General features: G+C 53.0%; 3 protein-coding genes across 3 annotated transcripts; 1 reads left to right on the forward strand and 2 right to left on the reverse strand.

The window, feature by feature from the left end:
- Window positions 1–5: 5 nt before the first annotated feature.
- EJ05DRAFT_461549 (PNTB-domain-containing protein) lies at window positions 6–4,132 on the reverse strand. The gene is made up of 5 exons (XM_033742649.1): window positions 3,674–4,132; window positions 1,404–3,617; window positions 1,097–1,351; window positions 910–1,043; window positions 6–844 (listed from the first exon to the last, which is right to left on the reverse strand). Exons 1-5 carry the CDS (start codon window positions 3,768–3,770, stop codon window positions 215–217), a joined length of 3,330 nt encoding a protein of 1,109 aa, XP_033603387.1. The 5' UTR covers window positions 3,771–4,132; the 3' UTR covers window positions 6–214.
- Window positions 4,133–4,871: 739 nt separating this feature from the next.
- On the reverse strand, window positions 4,872–8,060 carry EJ05DRAFT_246905 (uncharacterized protein). Its single transcript, XM_033740120.1, has 2 exons — window positions 7,676–8,060; window positions 4,872–6,974 (listed from the first exon to the last, which is right to left on the reverse strand). The coding sequence occupies exons 1-2, from the start codon at window positions 7,956–7,958 to the stop codon at window positions 5,017–5,019; spliced, it is 2,241 nt and encodes a 746-aa protein (XP_033603388.1). The 5' UTR covers window positions 7,959–8,060; the 3' UTR covers window positions 4,872–5,016.
- Window positions 8,061–8,836: 776 nt separating this feature from the next.
- EJ05DRAFT_246982 (uncharacterized protein) lies at window positions 8,837–10,460 on the forward strand. The gene has a single exon (XM_033740121.1). It carries the CDS (start codon window positions 8,923–8,925, stop codon window positions 10,258–10,260), a length of 1,338 nt encoding a protein of 445 aa, XP_033603389.1. The 5' UTR covers window positions 8,837–8,922; the 3' UTR covers window positions 10,261–10,460.
- Window positions 10,461–11,704: the final 1,244 nt, after the last annotated feature.

An 11,704-nucleotide genomic window follows, 5' to 3' on the forward strand; every position in this document is an offset into this window, starting at 1 on the left:
GACTTGGACAGATGATGTGTTATTCTTGTGTTGTTATGTGATCGTGCGATGGAGGTGTATCATATGGTACTACCCCCCTCTCTCTCTCTCTCATATATTCAACTCAGCTCAGATCAATCCAGCTCAACCCAGCATCCAACCCACACGCGCCCGAAAATCCAACGCCAGCCGAAAGAAAAATGCAAAGAATGCACGACCCACCATCCACCAACCATCAAACATCATACTCCTTCGCCCTTGCATCCAGCGCCGCACGGATAGCATCACAACTCTCGCGCGCATCGCCAAACAACATCTTCGTACCCGGCATATAGAACATCGGATTCGGCACATCCGCATACCCACTCGCCATCCCACGCTTCATCACGACCGTACTCTTACTCTTCCACGCATGCAGCACGGGCATGCCCGCGATCGGACTATTCCGCTCCAGCGCAATCGGATTAACGGTATCATTCGCACCAATGACGAGCGTGACGTCCGTGTCCGGGAAATCGTCGTTGATTTCGTCCATTTCGAGGACGATGTCGTAGGGGACGGATGCTTCGGCAAGGAGGACGTTGCATTGGCCCGGCATGCGGCCAGCGACCGGGTGGATTGCGAAGCGGACGTTTATGCCGCGGCTGCGGAGGGTTTGGGTGAAGGCTGCGATTGCGTACTGGGCTTTTGCGACGGCCATGCCGTAGCCTACGACGATGATGACGGATTCGGCGTTCGCAAGGAGGTCGACGGTGTCGTCGATGCTGGCTTTTGTGATTTCGCCGTCGACTTTGAAGTCTGTTTGGGCGGGGGCCGATATGCCGCCGAAGAGCACGTTTGTGAGGGAGCGGTTCATGGCGACGCACTGGGAGGGAAGGGGTTAGGTCGCGGTGCGGGAAGGAGGAAAAGAGGAAAGAATAGGGGACATACCATGATGTAGGAGAGGATGGAGCCGCTCACGCCGATGAGGGCACCCACGCTGGTTAGCAGCGGGTTGTCGAGCATGAAGCCTTCTGCGACGAGGGCGAAACCTGAGTAGGCGTTGAGAACGGTGATGACAACGGCTTAGACATTTGTTAGAACCAGATTTCTCTGCAGACAACATGACATGACCTACGCATATCGGCTCCTCCAATTGCCGCTGTCGTGGTATACCCCTTCAGGAAACTAAGTGCTGTGCTTGTGCCCAGAGCTGCAGCAGCAACAACCGGTGCTCCGGGCGCCATGGTGATGAAAGCGCCCATCGTAGCAACATTAGCCGCGAGGAGACCTCCATTGATGGCGTGCTTCCCAGGCAGGATTGTAGGCTTAGAGGACATCCTGCCCGCCAGTTTCATAAACGCAACAAGAGAGCCTGTAAAAGTAACGCCGCCTAAATCCAGTCAGCACGTAGCCTTCATGAGAACACCCAACAAGAGACTTGCCAATGACAACTCCTAGATATGCCGACACGAGATGCAATGTAGAAACATGGTCAATGCCGCCCAGCACACTACCAATACTCGTCAGGACCGCAGCCAGACCAACAACAGAGTGTAGAAGAGCTACTGTCTGAGGCAGGCTGATGGGCGAAACACGAGATCCAAAGACAGCACCAATCATGCCGCCAATACCAGCTAGTCCAGCAAACTGCACAAGCACCTCCATCGAGAATCCCACAGCATGGAGCGATGCAAGGATACCTGTGCTGACACCAAGCATGCCAAGAACATTGCCTTGCCTCGCCGATGTCATCGAGGAGAGGCTCTGGATAGACGTCATACAGAGGACACTGCTGAGAAGATAACCCCCCTGCACAAGCCCTGCAGCTCCAGTCGTGGCAGCTGCAAGATACCCGCCACCGAAAAGCAGTGCAGGAACACTATACAACCAGGGATACTCCGGAGGATCAGTAGGCCGCTTGAACATGTCAAGCATCCGTTTCGTTATAACGAACCCTCCCGAGATGTTCATGAAAGCCAAAAGTACCGATGCCGCTCCAAGGGCTTGAGGGATCGTCTCTGGGAAGAATCCGCCGCCCATCACGAACAGACCGCCGATACCCACCATTCCGGAGATCGCGTTGGTGACGCTCATCAGTGGTGAGTGCAGAGCAGGCTGTACTCCCCAGACTGCACGATAGCCGATCATACCAGACAGTGCGAAGATGAACGTGTTGCCCATGAACACGGGTCCTGTTGCTTTGGCAAGTCCAAGAACAGTCCCCATACCGCCCGTCACCAACGCAACTTCACGCGACGTCTTCTGCCATGGCGTCAACGCCACTGCAACGGTCTCAGGGGTGACAGTAGCCCCTGCATTTGAAGATGATTGAGGAGGCGTAGGTGGGACTGGTCTTGGAGCAGGCGGGATGATGTCGCCGTTCTGAGTGACGATGGAACCGCGAACCACCTCGTCTTCAAAGTCAATGCCGAAATGCTTCTCCTGGGGATTCATGGAAAGAAGAAACTTGGTGATGTTGTTTGAATATAGCGTAGATGACTGTGTGGGGAGCCGTGAAGGAAGATCAGTGTACCCAATAATCGTAGCGTCCTTGTATGTCGCGACTTGTCCAGGAACTGTGGCCTCACAATTGCCCCCTGCCTCTGCTGCTAGGTCCACAACGACTGAACCAGGTCTCATAGCTGCCACCATCTCGTTGGTGATGAGCTTCGGGGCGGGCTTTCCGGGGATCAGAGCTGTAGTGATGATGATATCAACTTCCTGTGCCTGTTCCATGAACAGCTTCATTTCGGCTTCAATGAACTCTTTCGACATGACTTTTGCATATCCTCCCGCTCCGTCGCCCGACTCTTGAATTTCTACTTCAATGAACTCCGCACCAAGCGACTGGACCTGCTCTCGTGCAGCCGATCGTGTATCAAACCCGCGCACAATTGCACCCATGCGGCGAGCTGTTGCAATGGCACTCAGTCCAGCCACACCAGCACCGATTACCAATACCTTACAGGGCGGGATCTTGCCAGCGGCCGTGACTTGTCCAGTCAAGAATCTTCCAAAGTGGTTGGAAGCTTCCAGCACAGCTTTATATCCAGCAATATTAGCCATGGAGCTCAGAGCATCGAACACCTGCGCGCGTGAGATCCGAGGTATCATGTCCATGGCGAAACTTGTGCTTCCTCGACTTGCGATCTTGGCTACGAGATCTTTGTTTCTGGCTGGATAGAGAAACGAGATGATAACACCACCATCACGGAGCTGACGGACCTCATTGCCTTCGCCTCCGTCGGTGGGAGGGCGCACTTTGAGGAGGACATCACTTTGTGACCAGATCTCCCCCGGTCCGACGAGGGTAGCGCCAGCCTGCTTGTATGCCTCGTCTGTAAATTGAGCTTCAGCACCAGCTCCACGCTCGACGAGCACTCGTTGGAAGCCTTTCTTGAGCAGCAAGGCTGTATTCTGAGGCGTCAAAGCGACACGACGCTCGCCAGGATAAATTTCACGAACCACACCAACGGTAAGCTCGGAGTATGGACGAGGTGGATGCGAGGGACTCGGTGGCGTGTGAGTCGTCTGATCTGGAGTCTCGGTGGCATATCCTGTATACTTTATCAAGCTCGTACAGGGATGAGGAATCGTCCAACACTTGGGTTGTGGCCAATGCTGGGCTAGGACGCGAAGAGCCCTTGAGTGCGCGACTGCTCATGTTCATGTTAGCTTTCTGCCAACGATGCAAGTTTGCACTAAGACTCACCATAGAGTGACGACGCTGAGCGTTGCAGTAGCTCTCCTCGTGAGTGCGTGCTTGCTCCGTACCGCCTCAATGCCGGCCGGACGCCAGTGAGTATCATGGTCGGCACAATGGTCCGATTGAACTCAAGTCAAAGCTTGCAGAACGTCTATGGACATGGGCTCGTCGGCGAGGTAGTCCTGGAAGACTGTCGTGTCGTCTCGAGGTACGTGTCGTCCTTTGACGAGCAAGATGAGCAAGACGAAAGACAACTGCGGGAGTTCAGGAAGTCAAGTCAGGGTCAAGGTAAGCGTCTCCGTGTCCCGTGAGAGGCGCTTAGATTGTGTATCAGCGTCCTTCCTTGTCAGGCAAGCGGACCGGCTAAAGCGAGTAGGGTGTGATGCTGGAGGGTGGAGGTGAGCATTGAGGGCACAGCCAGATTGCTCAGCCCAGCCTGTCAAGCACACGAGAAATGAGTCGTTGGTCCCGCCGCTGGTCCCGCCCGCTTTGGGCGTGATTTTCCTCAGTGTGGGGCAGGGGGCGGGGCTGGAAAGCTGGGGTAAAGACTGCCGAGATGCGGGGCCGCAAGTGCATAGGCGCGCCATGGTTCGTTGCAGGCGCCGGCGTGAGTGAGTGATATATTCATCTCTCAGTGTGTCTCGCTCATTCAGTCATGAATTCAACTCCACGCAGTCAAAGGGCTAAAACACGGGCAAGAAGCTAGATTCATGCTTACAATCAATTACGCTGCGTTCGAACAGACAAGTCCAGCAAAGCATGGCAAGTTAAAGACGTGAAGTCAAGACAACAATTACGAATGACTGGCAGTGTCATCAAGCCTCGTGATGTTGTTGTATTTTGATAGAAGTAATCCTCCCGTCCATTCGTTGTCCGCTGGCATCTTCCTAGCCATTCGGATACGGAGTACAACCCAGGCATAACCTTCAATAACAATCGTCAAGCTCGACCGCTTCGTGCATTCGAAACCAGCACACAAAGTATTTTTCACAGACCCATAAGTTTTGTCAACAAGTGAGAGGCTAGAACCAAGTTTGAGAAAACAGACGTCCATCCACATGGACAATCAACAGCCAGTGTTACAGCTGTGTAAGAGAGGGGTTTGAGTACTCCAAAAAGCGAAACATTTGAAAGGAAAAGATGAGATTCATAATACAGTCTTTCGCAGGCAGAATGCACTGCAAATGATTTCTTTAACCGGCCAACCGATATGCGTGTAATGTTACTGGCGGCTAAAGAGAAAGACCAACGTCTCCCATCACCACCATCGAATTATTGCCTTCAAGTGAGGATGCTGCTGACTCCTAGTGCTTCGTCCTTCCAAACAAGAATTGCATCCCACAAAGACTCTAATGACCTTGGTAATTGGAGCTCCAACCTCCGCGGTTGTAGCCGCCTGAGTTGTTGTAACCACCATATCCACCGCCAAATCCATAGCCTTGACCCTGGTGTGCTTGGTGTTGTCCTTGGTGACCCTGACCACCTTGATGACCACCACCCAGACCTCCAAGACCACCACCATATTGGCTGTTCTGGCCGCTCAGATGGTTAGGATAGCCACCGCTGAAGCCTTGTTGATGGGACTGTGGGGCTGGGAGTCCTGCATTGCCAGCTCCACTAGTGTTCGTAGCAGATCCAGGTCGGCCAGGTTGGTTGAGTGAAGGGCTTGGTCCTGCGTTTGACTTGGACTCGCCAAAGGGCTTCAGCGAATCCTCCGTTCCAGATTGCTGTCCACTTTGTTGCTGCTGTTGTTGTCCATACTGGCTCTGGCTCTGGAATCCGCTTTGCTGGCGTCCAAACCCTTCAGATGCACCACCGAATCCAGATGCGCCGTGCTGTTGCGAGGAAGGCTGAGTAGAGCCTGAACGGCCATAGTCACCGAAGCCACCGCCTAAGCCACCTTCGCGTCCTTGTACGGAAGAGTGACCAAATCCACCCGCATTTGCAGGAGAAGATGAATGCTGATCGAATGAGCTTTGTGGAGACATGCCGTAACCGTAATGGGGTTGGTTGTGCATGCCACTCTTTCCGCCTCCACCGTATGGACCATAGCCTTGGTTACCATAGCCACCACCATATTGATTCATCTGATTCATATAACTCTGGTAGTATGGCTGGCTGTAGTACGGATGATTATAACCTCCGTAGCCCCCGTGTCCAGAATGTTGTTGGTGCAGGTTGTGGCCGGTCTGTTGAGATTGCGCACCATGTTGACCACTTGAAACCGGGTTTGGCGTGTTGTTTCCGCTGTTCTGAGCATCGGTATATCGAGACTGTGGTTGCTGGGCCTGTGACGCGGGAAAGGCAGGTTCACCTGAGGCGGACCCAAAAGCGCTTCCGGCGCGTTGCTGGCCCGCTCCGGCGTCTTGACTAGTCGCCGGCTGCTGGCCTGGCTGACCGTATGAATTGTTATAGTAATTTTGATACTGGGTGCGTTGATGATCGGTCGTGTAGTAGGAGGTCAAATCATTCGGGGTAGATGTATAGCCACCAAGGCCTGACGGTGCAGGTTGCGGCTGTTGGCTCGGGCCTTGGGACTGAGAAGGATAGGTTTCGAACGGAGTCGAATGGGGAGCTTGGTGGCCGAATGGATCATACGACTTTTGCTGGGTAGGAGCGGTCGCCTCGGCTGATTGTCCGTAGCGGCTGAACTGGTTATATTGCTGGTTTCCTGGAGCCCCTTGTGTGAGACCAGGCGCTCCTCCGAGTGTAGTTGACGGAGACTGCTGTTGAGGAACTGGTGGAAGTCCTGGTGCCTGCTTGGGAGTCGGCACTGCCTCGAGAGGTGCTTGCTCAGCCGAAGCGGAAGTGTGCCGGGGTACTGGTGGGAGAGACGTCCTCGGCTGTCCTGTTGGTGAATGCTGAGGAGGCTGCTGACGAGTCTCTGCTGCTTCCCGCTCTTCATCCACGTCGAGATCTGCATCGGCATCGCCGTTCAGGCCTAGGCTCCCGAATTGGACGGCGGCCCGGTCGACCGCATTGTGCCCTGGCATTACGACGGCTTCGTGTTGCTCAAACAGTCTACGTTGATAGCTCGCACTTCGTCCAGGTGTGGCCGTCGCTTTCAAAGCAGTGGCAGCATACCCGCCCATAGGTGGACGAGGCAGAGCAGCAGGGGTACTTTGACCGGCGGGTGTTGCGTTGCCAATCACACTTGACGCATCAATAGTGCTTGCGACGGTCTCTGTGAGAGCAGGCTGTTCAGTAGCGTCTGGCAGATGCTCAACATTCTCTTCGGTAAGCTCATCCTTCGAGGGAGTGAGCTGGGGCTCAGGATCTTCTGATACGACAGGCGGAGTCTTATTCTCTGTGATGGATACATCAGGAACAATTTCGACTTCATCTGCGATTGGAGGAACCAATGATGCTGCTTCGCTCGATTGTGCTTCTGTAGTCGGGAGCGTCGATTCTGGGGCAGATTCGGGCACTGGTACATGAACCTGAGCTACTGGCTTCGGTGGAGCAGGTGCAGGCTTTGGAGCTGCAAACATACTGGCCCAAGTCTTTCCAACACCTGGCATGGTCGAGGCCTTCGAAGGCTCGGCAGCAACAGCTGCAGGCTCAGCCGCAGAAACCTTGGACGCTGGAAGTTTCTCAGCTTGAGTTTCTGCTTGGTCCCATGCTCCTGTGGATTCAGACGTTTCAGCAGGGCCGCTTGTATTATCCCATGCCGTGGATTCCGCTGTTGGAACGGATGTTTCGCCTTCTGTAACGCGCGGAGTAGTTGCAATAGTATTCGTGGCACCACGACCACCGCGAAAGCCACTCCGACCTCTCTCGCCGCGACCTCGTCCAGCACGAGGCCCATCAATTCCGCGACCCCGACTTCCGCGGGTTGTTGGGAGAGTATCGGCGCTGTTTGCGGACGCATCCTTGACCTTCGAGCGAGAACGGTCCTTGGTCTTCTTTTTCACGTCTGCGAATTGAGCAACGTTACCTACAGAAATGTTAATGTCACGTCGTACTGATGTGTGGGCTGATGTAGTGAGATCTGAGTGAAAAAAATACCTTCTGTGATCTTGTCAATAGTCCGCTCCAGGTCGCCATCAGAGTCTTGCAAGCCTAAAAGCAGATCCATGTCTGTCCAGTCTGGAAACATTTCCTTCAAGGTTGACAACTGAGCACGGTACGTTTTCTTGAGCTCAGCCAATTCTCCCTCATCTGCAGTGTGGTCTACGACAGCGGACGAGTCTCCATTCGGGTGTTTGCTACGAGGAGCACCTCGGAATCCACCTCGCCCTCTGACAGAGCTTCTGCCGCGACCAGAAGGCCTAGATTGCACTTCGGACATTATGTATGGGATATGCAGAGGGTGCGAAAGGATCGCGTGGGAGGGTGTAAAGGTTAAGAAGGTTCGAGGTAGAGAATCGAGGGATGACGAAAGCTGCTAGCGAAGAGCACTAGCCAAGTGAACAAAGGTGGTTCTGGGCAGCCGAGATGGAGCGGCAGCAGCCTGTTGGAGGGCCTTCTCTTGTGTATGAGAAAACCTTGCGAAAATGCGTTGTAAAGTGCGCCGTACGTTGATGAGAGAAGGGGAGGGTTTTACATGTAGGAGAAGAGGAGAGAAAGTCAGTTTGCGCGTGAGAGAAAGACGCGAACAAGGAACAAGACCTGTGGAGAGAAAAGTCCCTGCGCTCAGCCCTGTGAACGAATTGATCATGACAGTCGTTCACCGCTGTATCATCATCACCTTAAAGTCATGTTGTCTTAGACTGAACCTTCACGCTGTCTATCTTATCAATAATGGTAACTCAACTCGGACAGCTTTTACGAGGCTTTGTCTGTCAATTAATGCGTCTCATATTTCTTGTACAAATTGTTGAGACGAAAGGGCACGCAAGCTAGGGCTGTCGACAGTGCGTGCCAACATACAGTCCTATGCTACTATGTACCAGGCCCAGCAGCTGGGAAGACATAAAGTGAATGACACACACACAAGCTCTGGCATTTCTGTCTGGAACGCATAAGACCTTTAAGCTATGATTATATATTACATGACAGAATAGGGTCAGACAGACAGCGACGCGCAAAGACTTTTACACCAGCCACTCCGGCACTAGGAATGCGCGCCACATCTGCATGACCTCGATCACGATCACGACTCACTCAAGCATCCACTTCAGGCATCAAGAACCTGAAGATCAGTGACCACCTTTGCTCTGCGGTCGTCATAACTCCGCATTGATCTGACACTCCTATGATCAATTCTCTGGCCTCCAAGATGCTCAATTCATAATTGTTGCCCCTCCTACACTATGCTCTTCGCGCCGCGTACTGTGCGCAGAAAACCAGCGTCGTCCGCTTTGCACACCTCCGCTAGACAGGCTTTCAAACTATGGAAGCTCTTCGCTTCTGGGGCCCAACTTCCGCTCAGCCAGCGACAATCTCAACAACTCCTCGATACCCTTAAAAATTCCTTCCGTAGCCACCTTGATCGAGAGCATCCCCCGTCTGCGTCCGAGCCTACACACCCGGTCTTCTCCCATCCCGCATTGCCTGCTCCAGCGTCGAAACGATCGTCTGCCACGAACTCGCGCTCGGTGACAGATGGACATCTCCACTCTATCCTAAACAATCCTCTGTTTGCTGTCAAGCCGACACAGGAATCCATACCGTCACTTGTTAACGATCCCTTGGGTTGGTTCCGCGGCCAGGTCGCCTTAGGGGCCGCCACTGTGCCCAAGGCCGTTGCCTGTCTCGACACACTGCAGGCGAAGGGATATTTGATACCCGATGGATCAGGCGATAACAAGGCGAAAAGGCACCTTGTGGGCTCCTTAGTCTTAGACTGGATTAATATCAGTGGGCTGGACACGTCTCGGGAATATATGAAGAGTCAAGAGCTGAGCGCTCTTCTGACCAGATTTGTGTACGCCGAAGACCGAGAGGACGTGATCATGGACTGGCTGGGCTTACCATCATCCGTCGCTGTGAAATGCGAGTTCAATGTTGCGGAATTCCACTTGTGGAAGTTGCGAGTCATGATCACATATCTTAAACTAAACCTAGCCATAAACGCCGATTCTGGATTAATAGCATTCCTGCGCTCATGGGATGTCCTGAAACTTCACGATCCAACCAATAGGTACACACGAAAGAAAGCCGCCTTATTCTTAATCAAATATCTCGTCAGTCAACCCGAAGGAAAACCTCTAAAGTGTTCACCTACATTATACGAGGATATCATAACACAAACGCCCGGCCTGCTGGGCAGAGCACCGTTCTTTGAAGCATTCTTGTGGCTACACCACCCCACAAATCCAAAGACTTCTTTTGCGACGGAACTCATATCTCGTAAATATGACGAGACGCTCAAAGTGCATGGACACCAACGGCCACCTGGAAAAGTTGGCGAATCCATCGACTGGTTGGAAATATTCTACTATGATCTCATGCAGCGATTACTCGAGGAAGGGAGGGAAGTAGAGGCTGTTCAGGTTCTTGGAAAGGCCCAGTTGTACAAGAAGAAAGCATCCGCCACTCCATCTGCAGTAACGCCTACGTCAACCAGCATTCGAAGCAGATATAAGACGGTTGACAGCAAGGGCGAGGCAGAGAGCTTGGGTTATTTAAATGATCTAGGACTGACATGAAGCCACCCGTGGCTGTCCTCAAATATCTACAGCAGAACGATGCGTGAGTAAGTCATTTGAAGACTGGCGACTTAAAACTACTATCACTGGGAGTCAGCTTCATCAAATGAGAGCCTTTAGTGTAGCATCTGCCATGGCAGTCTATCCTCGTCGAGAGTTTCCTAGCTCTGCCGCGGAACGTAGCTGGGCGTTTCCAGGCAGACACTACAGGTATCAGCAAGCCAGAACACTGGGACGAACACGAGCTGCCAAGTAGGGCGGGCTCACGGGTCTTCGAGCTTCCTGGTGTCTGTGAGACTACTGGGTATAGATACCGGCTGGCTGGAGCCTTGCGTAACGTGTCCCAACATACGACACCCGGGTTTTCCAATACATGTACGTTGATCTTGACTATTGACATATCGGAATGTCGATTCATACGCACCACTTTGCAGAGCGGCATGATCATTCCTGTGGTCTTCACAGTACATGACACCAATTGCACGTCTGCTTGCCTGTGATGGCGAGCAGACGTTGAATGAGTGGATGATAGCCACCTTTGGCTTCAGCTGACCCACATCCTGGCTTCGGTTTGCCACGCCTCACATCGCACATGTGCTTGCAAGTGGCCTCTTTTGAATGGTCTGAAGCTCGGGTGTTCATACAGCTTGATTTGAGCTTATAGAGATTTGAGCCCAATGCCCAGGCATCTCGTGCTTCGAAACTTGGTGCCCTGGTCGTTGCATGTAGGAAGGGCATAGCATGGAGGCGAAGATGCCTGGACAGTTGCTATAAAAACAGATGCGGCGGGGGTCATGCAGGCTTTAGAAGGCGTTCGAGAAAGGTCTTCCATTAGGCGACGCCATGGGTCTTGGGTGCCAGGGGCATCAGGACGGAGTCGTGTGGCGAGGCGTCCAATGTGTTGGCTCTGCGTGCGGCTGAGCTAGCATCTGGTGGACAGGGGACAACGTTATTCGAAGCCTTTTACGCTTTGCGGTTTTCGTTTGCAGCAGTTGTCCTGAGACCTGCTTGGAAAGGCGTACAATGAATGGGTTGAACACTGGTCAGAAAGCCGTGGCTCGTGGAGACGAATGCCAGCTCATCGATTATTTCGAAGTATCATTGTGTGTGGCTGCATGACCTATGTATCTTATGTATCCCGTGCTGTGCCTGAACTCATCATCTCATGTAGCGTTCGTATAGCGAGCGTTATAGACGAAGAGACTAAATCCCTCGGAAGGCGGACTGGCGATCATTGTCTACTGTTGCATCCAGCATCCACCGTCCACCTTCACGGCCCGGGGAAAGATCTAAAGCTGACTGTGCCCGCTGCCCGCATCCCCATCCACGTTCTCACTTTCACCAGTCATCATTGACCTTTCGTCCACAAAGGCTGTAATATTAGTTATGGAGCGACCCGTCCTATCCTGGTTGTTGATCGCCCCTTCAAATCTTACGCGAGCGC

Source organism: Pseudovirgaria hyperparasitica (assembly GCF_010093815.1).
Source record: "Pseudovirgaria hyperparasitica strain CBS 121739 unplaced genomic scaffold EJ05scaffold_3, whole genome shotgun sequence".
Lineage (NCBI taxonomy): Eukaryota > Fungi > Ascomycota > Dothideomycetes > Acrospermales > Acrospermaceae > Pseudovirgaria > Pseudovirgaria hyperparasitica.